The sequence below is a fragment of the Photinus pyralis genome, unplaced genomic scaffold (assembly GCF_008802855.1).
Source record: "Photinus pyralis isolate 1611_PpyrPB1 unplaced genomic scaffold, Ppyr1.3 Ppyr1.4_LG3b, whole genome shotgun sequence".
NCBI classification, from domain to species: Eukaryota; Metazoa; Arthropoda; class Insecta; order Coleoptera; family Lampyridae; genus Photinus; species Photinus pyralis.
In genome coordinates, this window is record NW_022170510.1 from 1,227,891 (window position 1) to 1,245,143 (window position 17,253).

Here is a 17,253-nt window from a genome sequence, read left to right on the forward strand (position 1 = left end):
GTAAATTAAAAAGATTTGTGAAATTTGATAATATAGAGACAGGCATTATCGATCAATCGCTCCATCCAGGATCACGGCGACACGCAATTGTTTTATTAATAGGGACAGGTAATCTACCGCTAATGAAAAAACATGATCGTCATTGTGCGAACACCATGATTTCTACTACCGTGACCAAAATTCCCCAATGACTAAAAAGTCGCTCTGTATATTAATAGGTAATATCTGTGCAATTTGGAAATGCGAACTGACAAATTAAGGCATCCCCTTATTAAAGAAATCGACGGAGCTCGGTGTGATAGGAGGAAGGTATGTTGGTTGCGTATGCTGCAGAGTTTACCGATTCGGCTATTATTATTACTTTTGTTAATCACTGTACAACTTATAACCTTCAGAATCTCATAGCGTTTTCCACTGATGCATTAGCAGTGCGCATTGGTACCGCCCTAATTCTGACCGCACTCTTTCTTGGAGCAGTAAAAAAAATTGCACTACTTTGGAGCAGTGGAAAACGCGTGACAACCGAAAACTCTTTTGAAACTGTAATTGTTGTATCGTTAGTTAAGTAATACCTACTTTCACAAATTCAAAGAATCTTTTACCTGATTATTACTATATTGTGAAATTATTTTTAAGTAATTCCTAATTTTTGGTACACTATTGTGTTCTGTAATAATTGAACCTAATTCTTCACCATCAGTATCTGAAGAAACCGTCAGTATTTCTAATACAACAGTACAAATAACTTCATCCACTGCAAAAAATGAAAAAAAATGTTATTTTGAAAGAGAAAGTTTTCAGGTTATGTATAGCGCTCTGAATCTTTAACACAGTTCTACAAAATGCGAATTTAAAGCGAAATTTCATGGAGCAACCGGACAAGTGAAAAACGCTGCTCTGATATAATGCGAACTGATTTACGTGAGTGGAAATTTGGAAAACGCTAAAACGTAAAAAAGTCGATCTCAGTTCGACAGAGGGCAGCAAGTGGAAAACGCTATCAATTACGCAGATCAAAAGAGAAATTAAATTCACATCTTTTCAATGCATTCTTTACATTCGGAACACTTTCTAAAAATTTAATAATAGACTTAGAAATAAGATCAGAATATTCTGCGTCAAACTAAAACTTAAAATAAGAGGCATTGCTCTCCTATAACATTGATATTTACGTTATCAATGTTCAATGAAGGTTGGAATGGAATTCAATGGGAATGGCACCTGGAAGAAATTTGGTTCGGTTTTATGCACAGAATCCTACGAGTAAAAACCAGTCACAGGGGAAAGTAGATTGTATGGTCGCCTTTAGACTAGCCATTGTCCACTTCTTGAACTGCTCGGGCAAGTATCAGCATTGGTGCCGTTACCGCTGCTATATGGGAGGTTGTGCGTTCACTTTCACATCTTTCTAACGATTGGCTCTGGGGGTTTTTATCAGGGACTTAAATATCGTCGTCAATACGAGATGAGTAACAGTGACTTTTTCTTAAATGTATACCAAAATGGTCTATATGTATACCTACTTTAAACCAGTAGCCAATTTCTTGACAGAACAGCTTCCTAACATAAAGCAAATATTTAAAACAAGTTGTAAATCAGCATATTATGCATGGTATGAAAGCGCTGCATTTTTGATAATACAGTACAAATCATTATTAACGATCCTCGAGATCGTTTATAATTTTGCATTGCTGTCTGTCTGTCCGTTTTGTAAGTAGGCACCTCAAATAAAACTAAAACTAATGCCGAATCAAAAGATTTGTTTTGCGCATGCCCAATTTCAAATTTTTTATTTGTTAAGATATTTAAATGAAATTTTCTATGTAGGCACCTCAAATAAAAGTAAAACTGACTCTGATCAAAAAAGTAAGTACCTTCACATTGGTGAATTGTGCTAAAATGCTTCTTAGAAACTGTCTAAAGAAAGGTCTAATAAAGCGACAGAATGGTCTGCCCCCGATCTAGCTCACTTAAAGTAATTTACGCACTTGTTAAATTTTAATTGCTTACAAACTCTTCACTTTAAATACAACTTTATTACATTTACAAATAAAATACATAGCCAGTAAAGATTTATTGGAAACAAATTAAAACATAATACAGTAGATACGTTCTGATTTTTGCTGCGGAAGCGGCATTAGAAACTGTAGTGGAATATTCATACTTGATGGCGCCCTACTCTGACATTACAAGCGGTTAGAATCACCTCCAATTTAACTTAATAAATATACCTAAATTATTCTTCTTCCTCTTCCTCCTCTTCTTCTTCCTCCTCTTCTTCTTCCTCCTCCTCTTCTTCTTCCTCCTCAACTTCAATCTCCTCATCTTCTTCCTCATCTGCGGGCTCCGGTTCAAATACGGGTTCCTTCAGGTCTTCCTCCTCCTCAATATGTTTACCTTCCTCCTCGCCTTCAGGTGTTTCTGGTTCACCAGCTTTCTTACCAGGTCGTTCACCGAACCATTTGGGTAAGCGAGCTAATGTTAATTGTTGTAATTAGTGTTTTTATCTTACAGTTTATTTAGTGACATGCATGTGAAGGAGTAGGGGTTCTTACCCTTTAGACGAGCGTCCCATTGACCAGATCTGTCATTCCAAGTTTTATCGTGTGTTTCCTTAATTTGTTCTTCATAACCCTGTTAAAGGACGTAACACAATGCAATCAAAATGCACAGTACACAAGTTAAAGCTTCTATGTGCTAGCTTTCGGGAATTAAATACATATAAAAACACACTTCAATTGTTTGTGTTGGCAAATTGTCGAAATGCAGATGGTGTGACTGAAGTGGTTATGGTGACAACTGCACTTTTTTATATGTATCATTGGGCCCATTGTAAAAATATCATTAAATATGTACTGAGTAAACAAAATTTGTCCGAAACTAAATCATGTGGTGCTGGTGTAGTTTCAAAAAACAATAAACATTACAAAAACAAACAAAAAAACTACACTTAAGTGTTGGCACTTACATCGTGACCTACTCATGAATTCGTCCATTTTCGTTTGCCATGATTTTTCAACATTTTCCATCAATAAATGCTCATAACCCTACGTTATTTTTAAAATTATTGCCATTTAAATTAAAAGATTAAAGACCCGCACCCTAAGCCCCTTATTATACAATAAAGAAAAGATTACTACTCACTCCTTCAAACAATTTCTTCTTGTCTCCATATGACCTTGTGTCTACACGTCGTTCATACTTGGAGGCTACTTGGATTTTAGGCTAGAAAGGATAAGACAATATTCTTACACGTTTTTTGGAGAGCTTGGGGCAACTTACAGGGTACTTTCCGGTGAGAGCTTCGGGATCTAAACCTTTTTTGAGCGCTTTGTGCCTAAGCTGTTGTTTTTGACGTTCTTTCAATTCTTTAAGCTAATATAGAAGATGGTCAAAAGTTATAATCGAAATTAATTACAACTTACATCGTAATCTTGGCGCTTTTGCCTTTCTTCTAAATCGTATTTCTCGGTTTCCAACTTAACTATTAAATCCCACAATTCTACCGCCTTTTCACGAAGTTTGTCTACGCTAAGGTGATCGACGTTCAAAGGTTTGATGCGAATTGAAAGTGAAATCCTCTTTTCTTCTTCCAATTGTTCTTTGGTTTTATTTCTCTCCAATTGCACGGGGCTGAGTGCAGACTGCAATGTTGATTATGTAGGAAATGTAAACACTACATTCTACTCACGTTAGGATCTCGTTTTTGGATAGTGAAGTTGGGACCTTTCTTGGAACTTTGATCTTTGAGAGCTTGCATCATCATTTGACGTTTCTTTTCGGCATCTTCGAGACGCTGTCTCTTCTCTTCTTGCTCCCGTTGTTTTTTCTCTTCAATTTCGCGAACACGTCTTTCTTCTTCGGCCTTCTTTCTCTCTGCCAATTTACGTTCTTCTTCGGCTCTGGTTACTTTGCGCTTCGCTTGCTTTTCTTTCAATTTCTTTAAGTCGTCCTCTTCCTTGGCACGTTGTTTGCGCCATTCTGTGATGTATTCCCGGAGTTGTTCGTCTAGATCAGATCGTTTTTGGTCCTGGCGCTTTACAAATTCCGGATCGCCCGTTTCCCTAGAACATGTGCATTGTAAGTATATTTCATTAAACCATTAATGGACTTCACTTTCATCTTCGTCGTAAAGAATATTGAACTCGTGTTCAATATATTGTTTGTGAGAAGATGAAGTCGTTGGACACTGGATTAATACAAAAACATACAGTAAGTTCAAAAATGCATAATGAAAATAAGCAAAAACCTTTAACATGACTGGATCGCGTAAACTAAAACCAACATATATATTTTTAATCACTAAAATGTAAAAATTATTTTACAAAAATTAAAAACAGCGTGCAGTATTTAACAAAGTTTTACCTACGTAGCGAAACACAAAAACATGAACAATACTAGACGAACACAAATACGTTTAATTGTTGTTGTTGAGGCTAAACAAGCTGTAGAGCCGCTGGACTGTTTAGTATTTTTCTTCTGCTTAATTCTGTGTACTATTATAAAGTGGTGTTGAATCTTTTTTTTTTATTAACTCATCGTAATAGTACAAAGAATATTAGTTTGTAGCATAAGCGATGGCGACTTCACTGAAGTTTGACCACTTACTCGACTTTCTTTTCGACTTTCCTTTATTACACCCATGAGGACACCCAGCAGCAAGATCACGGTTGAAGAGGAAATTAAAAATAAAAATTATAGTTTGATGTAATTAAAAAAAATAAAGCATTTAAAAAAGGACTTTGCTGGGAGCAAAAATTGCGATTTCCTTTCAAGATAACGAATGGGGTACTTACTTTCTGTAAAAGAAAAAGAAAAAAAATGTTAGCAGTAGGTAAAATCAGGTAACGTTTGCAATTAATAATTTAATTCATTTTTGAATGATTGCCAAAGATTTAGAAACGGGGCTGTTTGCCAATTTGACTTTTATTGCTATATGTATTTTTAAAGACACTTACACTTCCACGACTTCTTCTTCCTCCTCCTCTTCACTAGAAGCAACAATTCACAATTAAACAAGAACATTAAACAATTAGATGTTAGCCTCTGTAGCAATTAAAGCACATTAATTAGGTACGTTCGTTTCGCACGCCAAGCACCTGATTGCATTTCAGAATCTTTACATTTGCAACTTACGAATAAACTTCTTCGTCGTCGGACATGTTTAATGGGAATTAAAGCTCTGTAACAATAGAGACGAAATTTAGGGGAAAAACGCATAATATTATTTTTTAATTGATTTATTTCATCAATACTGGTTTTTAGTTTGAAAGAGGGATGTAATTTCATCTCCGAGTCATATTTGGCTAGAGCTAATGTAGCCCAGCTATTCTTAGATTAAATTCAGGCGTCGGCATGGTATAACTTTAGAAGCATCTATTTATAACTTTTGGTGTTAGGTAAATCATTAAAAATGTACTAACTGTATTTCGCAATATCACTAGATTAAATTGAAATTACAACCGCCCTTTTGCAGGCTGATACGGCTCTATCTTAAATTTTAAAATTGTTTTACTTCCAATGGTCATATTGTAAACTAATTATTAAAACAATTTAAAAATGAAGCTTATTTTCAAAAGCATAAAATAAAGCTATCACTTACAGTGAGTTGACTAAAAGAAACGGGCTAGGAGCACCACACAACTCACGGAGTCCACTGCGACTAGACCTGGTGCACAACTAACACCGTCGGAGAAAACTAGCAGCGCACGCAGGAGCCACCTACATTTCTGGGTTTCATTCTTCTATAGATATATGTTTAGAAGATTAAAATTAAGTCACCAGTACCAAAATTGATTTTAAATGAACTCCTATGAAGTTAATGAACTTATATAGAGAGTTTGCATTTGATTTGATTTGATACTTCAAATTTCAAAATTTTGGTACCGAGGCAGTATAAAATTTACAAATAACGCTCTTTATACGTCTTCTAGATCAAGAGTAACGAGGGTTTAGTATCATTTTACTGAATTTTCCTTCATCTTAGTTTGAAAAACAGCTCAAACTGGTGTAGGTATTCTGGCTTTTTATTGTATGGTATTTATAGCCAGAAATAAATGGAGCCTTTTTACGTGTTTCATCCCGTAATCGTATTTTCAAGGTGTCCCAGTAGAAGCGGGATTTCATAGGTACTTTCGATAATACGATAATAAGGATTAGGCTAAATGGGACAACTGTGCAGTTTTCAGTGCGGTTTAGAAGGTTAGTTTAGTAGAATTATTGTTTGTGATACAGAAATTGTTTATTTTTCTACATAACAGGTAATGCTTGTACTTTATTTACATAAGGGTGAATTTTTCAGATTTTAAACATAGACACAGTGGCGCAGCGTAGGGGGGCGGTCCGACCCGGGCGCTACTTTAGTAGGGGCGGCAGAACAGAATAACTATGTAGGAAATCATACCAACAATCTGCATTGTGGTTGGTATACTGTAGGGTGTAGAGGATTTGGTGTAGTGGGTATTCGCACCATGGTTTCCTAAATATTTATTCTGTTCTATCGATTTCAGATACTAGCACCTATAATGCACCGATGCCGTGCGTGCAAACTTAGGAAAATCCTGCTATTACCAATTTTCAGTATACTATCAACCAAATGCACATAACTTTTGTTGATTTAAAAATAAAATGACACTTATATCGGGCGATCAAAAATGAGTGACTGTCGAGTCGCCTTTGGAGGTTCGAGTTAAGTACGATTTCCCATGTAAACAAAAATTCCAAAGGTGACTCGACGTTCATTCATTTTTGATCGCTATGTATAAATGTGACTTTCGTCAAGGGCACCACTGAAAAAACGGACGTACGAATGAGTACTATAGCAGTGCACTACAGAGCATCAAGTTGCATCGCGGAAGAAATTACAATCATGGGGATTTGAAACAGTACGAGGGGCGGTAACATAAAGAAAGAAAAAGCTAACAGCTGAGAGTGCCTGTCCACAAAGATGAAAACAAAAGAAAAACAAGAAGAAGACATGGAAGAAAAAAGTACCAAGAAGGAACTGAGATTTACAATGGGGTCATCCCGCCTTCATTTTTTATTTCTGATCCACAAAGTACATTAAAAATAAAAAGACCCGTGTGTCCTCAATTTTTATTTGGGAGTAAAATAAACCCAAAATAAATTATTGAAAAACTGTGTTTTTAGTCTGAATTTGAAACACTTCAGACTAAATACGTCACAAACCTACAACCAATCACGTAGAAGTGAGCTGGCAACCTTACACGAGGGTCTGACGTTTGTCACATTTGACGTTTTGAGAGGGATGTTTAACTGCATCTAGCACGAAAGTGACAAGTGCCTGTGACAGATGACGCAAGTTATAAATGCCATTCTCCTGCAATATTGCCAAGTCGTTATGTCATCTGAATGGTTCTAGGAGCTGATTGGTCGGGCTTATTACGTCACAGAGCCCGCCACAATCATATCGTTTTGAATAAACCTTTAAAACCGCACATGTTCATTATTTTTTTGCTAATCAGCCTCTATTTTTAAATAAACTTCTACTGTCCAAAAAAATGTTTTATGGTTTCAGGTACACGCTTATTAAATTAGAACTGCGGAATTCAACTATACTGTAAACCCCCATTGCAGCAACAAAGGGAAAATTCACGTGGAAACAAAAAATATAAGGGGATAATTACAAAGTGAATATCCAAATATTTAATGGAACAGCGGAAGAACATAAAAATGGTTGCGAGGTGCAGACACATGGAAATGAGTAGAGAGGAAATGAGAGATGCAGAGAGGAAGAAAAAGAATGGAAATGCAGATTATGTGACACAACACAGGGGAATATATAAAGCGTCTGATGTGGGAATAATACAGAGAGTCACAAAGACGAAGAATTAAGGAAAGGGTACTGGTCGAAGAAGTTATAGAAAAAAAGGAAACATAGAAATAAGTTAGCGCATTTTTCCTACTTGCCTCTGCCATAGAGTAATTTAATTTACTCTATGCCTCTGCCTATTGCGGTAGCGCTTTTTGTTCCGAAATTTCACATGAAATAGACAGAAAGTGGACATAAGTTACTTATTATGCACCAAATGAGTGTAATTTAGAGTTTCCGCGATGCAGTTATTTAACAAATGAAGATTTTTAGTTCTTGCGTGCATCAAGTTAATGTGTTTTGCGGGTTTTGCCATTTTCCCGAAGAAATTTGTAGTAAATAAAAATTCTGACCAGATTTGGACATCACCAGTAAATGTGTATCGGCCAGGCGTTTCACTTGCTCTTTATGAGTATCCTCTTCAGACACTTCGTTTTCAAGATATTCGCTTCGAAAAGAAGTCGCGCAGGAAAGTGTTATAGTTTGTACAAACCAATTTCCCATTTCCATGGGACGGTTAATTAGAATACCAGGAAGGTCCCCCCCCCGCCATTTTCAAAAGTTTTACTTGCCACCACTAAATGCATGCGTATGCAAAAAAAATAGATTAATTGGTTGTGGTATGTAAAAGTTATCCACGTTTTACTTTCAAAAACAGGTGGATGTCGAAATATTTAATAGCGCATTTTATATTTTAAAAATGCACTAAAAAAATGAGGAAACCGATAGAGAGAGGGAGATATGAGGACGATGAGAACGGGCCAGGATGAGAACGAGCCAGGATGGACACGAGGAAGAAAGAGAAGATCGTAAGAAGTAGGGATGGAAGAAGCAATATCTAAGTCAGGGCATGGGATTTTGTGATTTTTTTCAATTATGAAATGTTTTTAGTTAGTTTGCGGGATGAATATAGGTACCAAAATTATTAAAACAACCAATTTTTTTACATGCTGAAAGCAGTAATACATGAAAGTTGGTACAGGTAAAGGTGCTAGCTGAAAAGTCTCTCCTTCATTCTAATTTGTTGCCTTTTTTGAACCAAAAAATCGGACTGAAGTTTTAGTTGGCGCACCCTGGGTTCATTCATTATGCAATACCATGTCTGAGTTCTAATGAACCCTTTTCTGGCTTGTTACAGAAAACAAGAAGAGTAAGGTGCATTACCTTTGTTGGCTGACCTACCAAAAAAAGGTCGTGTTCATGGTCGCGTACCTACTTGCAAACGGTTCTTTTAGTTAGGTAGGTGAATAAATTAGGTTTCAAACATTAATAGCTCCAGTACATTATTTATAGCTACTTACCTACTTCGAACAGATGCAAATTAAAGCCATCTATCATGTGCATTAGCCGTCGACGCGAAGTCCACCAAAAAGCTTATAGGTATTTAATATAATGAGACTTAATGTCTGTATGTATATCGGTATTAGGGTTACGACATAGATATTATATATGATATCTGTAATGTCGCCCACTAATTCTGAAAATAAAAAACATACAAAATTCTTTTCATTGGCATACCGATCCATAGGTAGATCGTTTTGTAAACTGAAATTTCGTTTCCGTGTTTCGATTACAAATTGCTACCGTCATTGTAGGTAGTTACGCTTTATTTTCAGTACAGGAACGAAAGGGGAGGTGAATGTACACATTAGGGTAAATAATTTGAGGCGTGGTCACATAAACAATAATTACTAATTTTCAGACATAACTGTTAATTTGACGCCACGACGCTCACCTAATAAGGAGTCCAAGATATTGAAGCTCAGTTCTATCGTGCGCATCCTGAATTTAGAGATTTAACTATCCCACTACTCGTCCAAAATCTATATAAAGCGCCCAATATATAGGCTATTCATGTCCAGATTGGTTTTCAGTTTTAAAATTCAAGTCGTATACATAACACTTACCTAAATTTAGAAATTCAACCTCGCAGAATTTTCGACAATAAAATGCGTGTATCCTTTTCTGCATAGTTGGAGTTGTAAAACTCAGGGGAAACAAATTATACGTGCGGATTCTTTGATCAGCAGTCGCATTCTGTTTTCCCGACTATATACATATTTAAGGAACTTAACTGAAAACGTTGCCGTTCACCTATACTACGATAACGAATGTAAATTAAAAGAAGTTACTTACATCTAATTAGAATTTCAATTAGGTACAACAACCTCTTTAAGCGTACATTACATTTGCCACTTCTTACTACGTGTATTGTACTACGTGTTAAACAAATCTTGGAAATAATTGTTTTAGTATTCGAGAAGAATCGATTTTTCGACCTTTTTATCCTTTAACGTACTCTAAAAATAATTATTTTAGTGACATATATATATGTCGTAGTCTTTTAGTGAAATCAGTCATTTCACGAAACGCCTAGTCCGAGGCCTAGTCATTTAGTGAAACGCTGAAAATTTGTACGTGTGGGGTAATTTCCCTTCCCCTTCTAGATCGATAAGGATACCATTTATCGATCTCTAATGGGAAGGGAATCCAATCGCTTGATCCTGGAAAGTAAACTGTTCCACAGTTTCATATAAATGACTAGGCGTTTCGTGAAATGACTGATTTCACTAAAAGACTACGACATATACACCCCTTTCCAAAATTCGGCAGGTAACTAAATATTCCCCCTTGATGCTTTGTAGAGAGATAGAGATGCCAGCGTTTCCATTTGCGAAGTATGTGATGCCGAATGGTAATTTAAAATTACCTTTTCCTACTAAATGGTACCTATACTTTGATCTAACGAAAAACTTTTGTTGGTAGAAAATTGTCAACTTGATAATTGGTTCCGACGTACTTCCGTTTCTGGTTAAGCAAGGGTGAAAGAAACCACGAGAGGGAAGCATCTTGCAAAATAGGTACGGAAGTAGGTTTGATTATATCGGGGAAGACAAAGGTCGCCAAAGAAGAAAGCGTACCAGTACAAAGCGTGGTCTCCATCACGGACGAGTCCGCATTAACCAAATTTTGGGAAATTGAAAGAAATTCAATCCCAAGAAGCAGTGACGTCACAAAAAGAAAGGAGAAACATCAACACGGAGTGAAAAGAACAGGTATATCGCACGCCTGCCGCCGAAGGGTTGAGAAACACAAAGAAAAAGCAACCGCTCCCCTGTTACAGATGGAGAAGAAGTTTTCCAACGATCGAGACTTCGAATCCAAGTACAAGGCCTTCATGCGGGAGTAATGCAGTGCATTAAATACCAACAAACTAAGTACATACAATCCTCTCTCGACGACAAAGTCAAACCAAGATGGCTGTAAGAAGCGTTCGTGCTCTCAAGATGGCGCAGACAACTTTGCACAGATTCTAAAGTCGCGCGATTGCCGTTCGCCAACTCCCCAAGAGAAAGACAAAGGAAGTCAGAAAGTGTCAGTTAATTGCAACGGTTTCTTGTCAATAGTACACCTATGCATGTCTACTCTTGTATAGAGAACTTGTCTATACTACAAGGACAGGCACCTAAGAATTTCATGTAGTCGCTGCTGATTTGCCGTCGCATATGCGTATTGTAAGTTCCCCACTTTATTTTTGCGACTAAACAATTGTGCGACAGAAAATCGCAAGTGCGCACCTAGCCAAATATGTCAATTCCGTTCAAGGTGTGGAAACATGCCCAATGCTCAACGGTTTTTCTGAGCATTTTAATCGTAAAAAAAGTTTCTTTAACTGACTTCCTAATAACACAGATTTCCAGTTAATCTGTGCTAATAAGAAACTTAGCATAGTGCTGGCTTCGACTGGAGCATACTGTATACACATGGTATAATTGTATACATAATCACACTGCTCCACATAGGCAACACATTATACTACGTGGTACCATTGAATAATAATTCACATTCTTTATTCAATCTGCAGTGTGTTGAACTATCCGCAAAACAGCGAATCATTTCTTTAAGATTTTGATTTTTAATCGCATTTAAAAAAAGGGTCGACGTCAAATATTGTACGTATTAACCAACAGAATGATTGTGCGTAAACCAAATTTTGAAGTTTGCCATAATTTTGGAAATAACTAGTACAATTGATAAAGCTTGCCTTTAAGATAACGGCGCCTCAATAAAACATACAGACATGGGTTTTGGCGATTTACAACCAGCGAACAAAATTGTATGAGTGTACATAGATATATCTTTTTCGTCCCTTCAATTAACAACAAAAATTGGGGAAAATGTTTTGATGACATCATGAAGTATTTCACCAATTGAAAGCACAGTTAGGCAACTTAAATTACACCATACACCCGCCGGCGAAATTGTCATTAACTGGCAATTGCGAATTAATCCTATTCATTGTTCTAACAATAGCTTTAGAGATTAGGCTATTCATTGTTATCTGCAATGGAATTCACCGCCTTGGGCTTTGTCCGGCGTCATTAACACCTTCCTATAATTAGATAATTATGTAATTTAATGTATTTGTTTACTGGTTTCATTGATTAGAAGTTTGTAATGGTAAGATTCTTATGGATACCTACTTCCGTCATTACACCAAGTATTACAGGTCGTGTCACGCAAACCGATACCTAAAAGTATTCAGGCTTTCATTGATCAATTAAATCTGACAATGTGTACACCGACATAGTTTTTCTTGACCTATCGGAAAGAATGATCGTTTCACTTCTGGTTCTATCGCATGTCGATAGCAACTTCTTTTTTACATAGAACACCCTGTATTTTCCAAATCTACATGAAAATTTACGCCGTTTGATACCAATTTCCCTATATGCAGCATCAAAGGATTTCAAGTTATTCAAGATTTTGAACAATTTTGATGTTTGGCTGTTATCCTTTTGAGTCCTGTATCTATCACTCCGTTGCCTTCAATTTTAAAAAGTATTCCAAAATCGGCAGTACTCACTTGATGCTGCAATGATTTAAATTTTGTTCGCCCTTTTACAGGGTGTTTTAAAACGAATGGTCAACTTTATTTAACTTCAAAAACCTTAAAAAGTTAATTTTTTCAAACGAAACATGTTTTATTTTTTTTGCACTGTCAAATGTCAAAAAAATTCTACATTAATTACATTCCCTATACTCGTACATATCATTCTGTTATGCTTTCCGTTTTATTATAGATTTTCTAAAATTGTGACCGTTATGCATAATTTTCTTAGGAGGCCTTGAAATAAATGCGTTAGCAAATGTTATTTTACCAGCATTTGAGAATTTACATGAAGAAAACAACTGGTTTCAACATGACGGAGCGCGGGCTCATTCTATCCATGATGCTTATACATACGACACTATATATCTTTGACGAACATTTTTTGAAGATAGGAGCCAGAGGTCCGTGGCGTTGGCCTCCTAGAACTTATCAGATATAACGCCATTGGGTTTTTTTGTGTGGGGTCATATAAAGACAACATTTACTTCACACTAGTTGCTTTTCGTGAAGAACTGGAAGTTAGGCAGAGAAGAGCTTTTGATGAAATGGATGTAGTAGACATTAGAGAGACGACTACCAACGGAATTAATCGGAAGATCCTATTATGTATTGAAAAAAACGGTGGCCACGTAGAACAAAACCTCAATTGATGTTGGTTTTTTTATATTGTCGTTTCTGTTTATTATGTCTATCTTTATTTTATTCTTCTACCATCACTATCAACTATAACTATAAAAAGGTCTGACAAGTTTTCTAACGTTATTTCAAAGCTTTCTAAGAAAATTATGCATAAGGGTCACAATTTTAGAAAATCTAAAATATAACGGAAAGCATAACAGATAGGTAAACGGAACGTAATACTAAATTGCTGTACCTAGAATTTTTTTCGACATTTGAAAGTGCAAAAAAATAAAACATGTATCTGCATGTATTAATAAAGTTGACCATTCGTTTTAAAACACTCTGTAAAAGGGCGATCAAAATTTAAATCATTGTCACGTAGAATCAAGCCAGTACTTAATTTTTGAATTTTGAAAAATCTTGATTTACTTGAAAACCTTTGATGCTGGGTATAGGGAAATGTGGTATCAAACGACGTAGATTTTCATGTAGATTCCGAAAATGTAATAAAATACAGGGTGTTTTTATTTGAAATAAGAAAGTTGCTATAGACATCCGGTAGAAACGGTATTGGAAAATTCATGATAATATTTTCTTTCGACAGATCATAAAAAACTATGTTGGCAAGTAAATTTTCAGATTTAAATGTTTGTGAATGAATAGCACCTATAGCCTTGCAGCGTTTTTGAATCCACATTAGAAACATCAATTTGTATTGTTAGTTGCCTACAAATTTTTCCGTCTAGGCGCAAGATCGAAATCTTAATTCACTGCAGAGCCGCCTTAAATTTGATTGCAATTTACCAAGAACGGAGGGAGTAGTGTAGAGTACCAAAATTAAAGTGTGTTACCTACTGCTCTAAACAAACAAGATAAATTAGATAAGGAAGGCTGATACACATATCAAATAAAAACAACAATTTTATATAACAATTTTTTTTTTTTAAATCAATCTTAACATTCACAATTACATGGTAATTAAGTAGTATCAAAAATAAAAATGGATAGTTCAGTACAGCACCTATCCATCCTAAATCATGCACATTTAAGTAACCCATATTTTGTGCCTAATTAACTATACCTAGGAAAAGCTTGAATAAAAGCTATAACAAATCTTTAATGCACATACTCCAGACTACATCATTATCACTTCTAATTGTTACAAATGAATCCCCATTATAAGTATTAGATGTACTGACTAGATTACCAAATTCCAAAACTGAATTACCTAAAAGCACAGCAACTTAAATTGGTAGGTACACACAACATGCCTGACTTACTCAAATTCCATTTTAATCCAGTGGTTGTTACCACGCAAGGTCGCCCTATTGGAATTAGACCACACCATCTGTGTTTATTTCTCAATTCCAAGGGTATTGTAATAGAATGCACGATATTGCTCCTCAAGAGCCACGTTAATGAATTACCAGACAATAAAAAGACATTCACATTTGGTATTATACTGTGCGCTTTAAATAATGTATTTATATTTCCTACAATTTGATCGAAACGGCCTGAAGATTCAATCATAACAAAAACAGTATCGATCTGAAACACTAAATTTGATTTACATAAAACCTACAACGTACAATTAGACCTTCAAGTTGCGATCAAGTGCGTGTTTATGAACTTCTCTTAGTGCCTTTGTGAAATCTGTTTCATTCTGATTCGGTGTTGGGACAACCTTTAGCTCTGCGTTTTGCTTACAGAAATATTCCACCACTTCTGATAAGGCAGAATCCATATCACCTGTTACAAGGTCGGGGTAACTATCAGGCTTGTTATCGTAATTATTTGACTTTAACCACGACATCCAGCGATTAGTACCTCCATCCACAGTTACACGTAACACAGCTAAATAAGATCATTATTAAAGGGAACAAAGCAACTAAATTACCTTTACTCCATAAGTTTACTACAAAATTCCTTGAAAATTCTGTAGGAATTGGCCTATTTAATACCATAACGGCGTAATTGTTTTGGGAGACCTCTTGATTGAATACATCACAAGGGGCCCAAGTTTGGGATTTATTTCGGCCCATATTTAAGTACATAGTTATTCTTAACAACACGTGATCGAAGCATAACATTTATTGAAGTAATAAAGAACATCCAAAAGCAAGGTATAATATAAGATTGCTTAACTTAAAAGTGGGGTTATGATTATGATGAACAAGGTCAGTTTTGTACGAGGTGTATGTCAATAATATTGCAAACGAGTATACAGGGTGGTGACTTGCGTAACGCATCATAGGGATTTCAATGTAAAATTCATAACATGCGATTGACTCCCCAAATTATTTTAGAGCAAAAATGTATTAAGGTTTTTTGAAGACAAATTTTTTTTACGTCAATCAACCGTATTAGTTTTCAATTTTTTGTATAATAAAGACGGAAAATTGGAAAAAAACCCATCTTTTTCAATAATCAGCTGTGATGCCATGGAATTTTATAATACAAAAACTACGCCAATATCCGTCATCCCATGGAATGTCTGCTATAAAATAAATCAAATTCTATCAAAAAGTATTATATTTAGAACAGCGGATTCAACAGAAAGATCAAATTACTAAAAACGGTTTCCTAATACCTAGGTATAACAATTTACAATAAATGTTCAAATAAGTCACCATTAACTGCAAGGCAGTAACCAAGTCGATCATAAAATCTATTTCGAACTGCTGCTAATTGATAACTGGATATCTTTTTGTTTTAGAAAATTCCTTGGCATCGCAGATTCTTGAAAAAGATGCGGGTTTTATTTTTCCAATTTTCCGTCTTTATATGAAAAAAATTTAAAACTAATACGGTTGATTGGCGTAAAAAAAATTTTTCTACAAAAAACTTTAATACATTGTTGCTCCAAAATAATTTGGGGAGCCAATAATCGCATGTTATGAATTTTACATTGAAATCCGTATGATGCGTTACGCAAGTCACCACCCTGTATAGTATGCGCCAACACGAATTTCACTATACCTGTAAACGACTATTTTTGGAGAGAAGGTTATTTTGTATCAATGGACCTATAGTTTTCCTTTAAAAAACGTGCTTTTCAAATAAATTTTTAAAAAACTCTTTTTCACATAATAAAAACAAGTCCAAATGTTGACAGATAACATAGCGGATAAGATTTACGCAGATTTTTTATATTGTTAATAAGTGCCGGTTTCGTTACAACGCTAAAAACAACGAAACGTATTTACTATCTAGCTAGATCATGCCGATATGCTACTATAGTGACTTTTAATCACATAGCTCCGTCTAGTATTTAAATTTAATTATTTAAGTAGTTATTTCTACGGAATCGACCCAAGCCAACGGGAGTATCCAAGTTTTCACTACAACAGTTTTTTTCTGGAAGTAAAATACGCCCATTTAAACCGAAGATCCTCGACACTATCTGCAATGGGGCTGAAGCCTATTGACTGGAGTTCAGTTGAGGGATAGGTCAACATGTATTAGCAAATATTCGGATGAATCCACCTTATCTCTACAAATGGTACAATATTTCTTCGTAGCACTGCAAGCATTGGTAACAGGAAAATCCGAATTTCCAAAATCCATTCGAGCAAGGTAAAACTGTTATTTTGAATCGTTAAAATTTTGGCAGTATCCATTGGGCATAAATGATGTAATACTGTCAAAAAAGTTTTTTTTAAATAGCAACGCAAAATTTTTATTGAAACTGTACGAAAGACATTCTTATTCTATTTACCACCTTCAATAATTATATTAAATAATTAAATAGGTTTAATATAAAAAAAAACCGAAAAAAAATGTCACAGTTAGTTTGGCAATGTACATTAGGCATAAAGGATATAAGACTCTCAAAAACGTTCTTTTGAATATCTGGTTTGAGCCGTTTTGTCAAGAAATTGGCATCCGTATTTTTCCAAATTTTTGT

General features: G+C 35.4%; 2 protein-coding genes and 1 long non-coding RNA gene across 9 annotated transcripts; 1 reads left to right on the forward strand and 2 right to left on the reverse strand.

Moving 5' to 3' along the window:
* Window positions 1-2,055: 2,055 nt before the first annotated feature.
* Window positions 2,056-5,739, reverse strand: LOC116166781 (troponin T, skeletal muscle). Of its 7 annotated transcripts, none has more exons than XM_031481910.1 (12): window positions 5,603-5,739; window positions 5,137-5,182; window positions 4,959-4,991; window positions 4,797-4,799; window positions 4,609-4,629; window positions 3,692-4,064; window positions 3,426-3,644; window positions 3,283-3,375; window positions 3,145-3,225; window positions 2,556-2,634; window positions 2,232-2,475; window positions 2,056-2,175 (listed from the first exon to the last, which is right to left on the reverse strand). In XM_031481910.1, the coding sequence occupies exons 2-11, from the start codon at window positions 5,160-5,162 to the stop codon at window positions 2,237-2,239; spliced, it is 1,167 nt and encodes a 388-aa protein (XP_031337770.1). In that variant the 5' UTR covers window positions 5,163-5,182; window positions 5,603-5,739; the 3' UTR covers window positions 2,056-2,175; window positions 2,232-2,236. The 7 variants fall into 7 exon arrangements, with proteins under 7 accessions (XP_031337770.1, XP_031337771.1, XP_031337769.1 ...); XM_031481911.1 differs by having other exon boundaries at window positions 2,056-2,180; XM_031481909.1 differs by having other exon boundaries at window positions 2,056-2,475.
* A 72-nt stretch (window positions 5,740-5,811) lies between these two features.
* Window positions 5,812-9,698, forward strand: LOC116166783. Its single transcript, XR_004144401.1, has 3 exons — window positions 5,812-6,201; window positions 8,970-9,070; window positions 9,125-9,698. It is a non-coding gene; the product is annotated as an uncharacterized LOC116166783 (long non-coding RNA).
* Window positions 9,699-14,283: 4,585 nt separating this feature from the next.
* LOC116166761 (thiamin pyrophosphokinase 1) lies at window positions 14,284-15,524 on the reverse strand. The gene is made up of 4 exons (XM_031481860.1): window positions 15,244-15,524; window positions 14,944-15,200; window positions 14,627-14,894; window positions 14,284-14,574 (listed from the first exon to the last, which is right to left on the reverse strand). The coding sequence occupies exons 1-4, from the start codon at window positions 15,434-15,436 to the stop codon at window positions 14,450-14,452; spliced, it is 843 nt and encodes a 280-aa protein (XP_031337720.1). The 5' UTR covers window positions 15,437-15,524; the 3' UTR covers window positions 14,284-14,449.
* Between the last annotated feature and the right edge of the window lie 1,729 nt (window positions 15,525-17,253).

What these genes read in the sequence shown, in the direction of transcription:
- LOC116166781 (XM_031481910.1), bottom strand. Translation starts at nt 5,162, where the DNA reads ATGTCCGACGACGAAGAAGTTTATTC. An exon ending in GACGACGAAGAAGTTTATTC is followed by an intron (nt 4,992 to 5,136) that starts GTAAGTTGCAAA and finishes TGTTGCTTCTAG; the next exon opens with TGAAGAGGAGGAGGAAGAAG. An exon ending in AGAAGAAATTGTTTGAAGGA is followed by an intron (nt 2,635 to 3,144) that starts GTGAGTAGTAAT and finishes GTCCTTTAACAG; the next exon opens with GGTTATGAAGAACAAATTAA.
- LOC116166761 (XM_031481860.1), bottom strand. Translation starts at nt 15,436, where the DNA reads ATGTTATGCTTCGATCACGTGTTGTTAAGAATAACTATGTACTTAAAT. An exon ending in CACTTGATCGCAACTTGAAG is followed by an intron (nt 14,895 to 14,943) that starts GTCTAATTGTAC and finishes TTAGTGTTTCAG; the next exon opens with ATCGATACTGTTTTTGTTAT. An exon ending in TGGATTAAAATGGAATTTGA is followed by an intron (nt 14,575 to 14,626) that starts GTAAGTCAGGCA and finishes CTGTGCTTTTAG; the next exon opens with GTAATTCAGTTTTGGAATTT.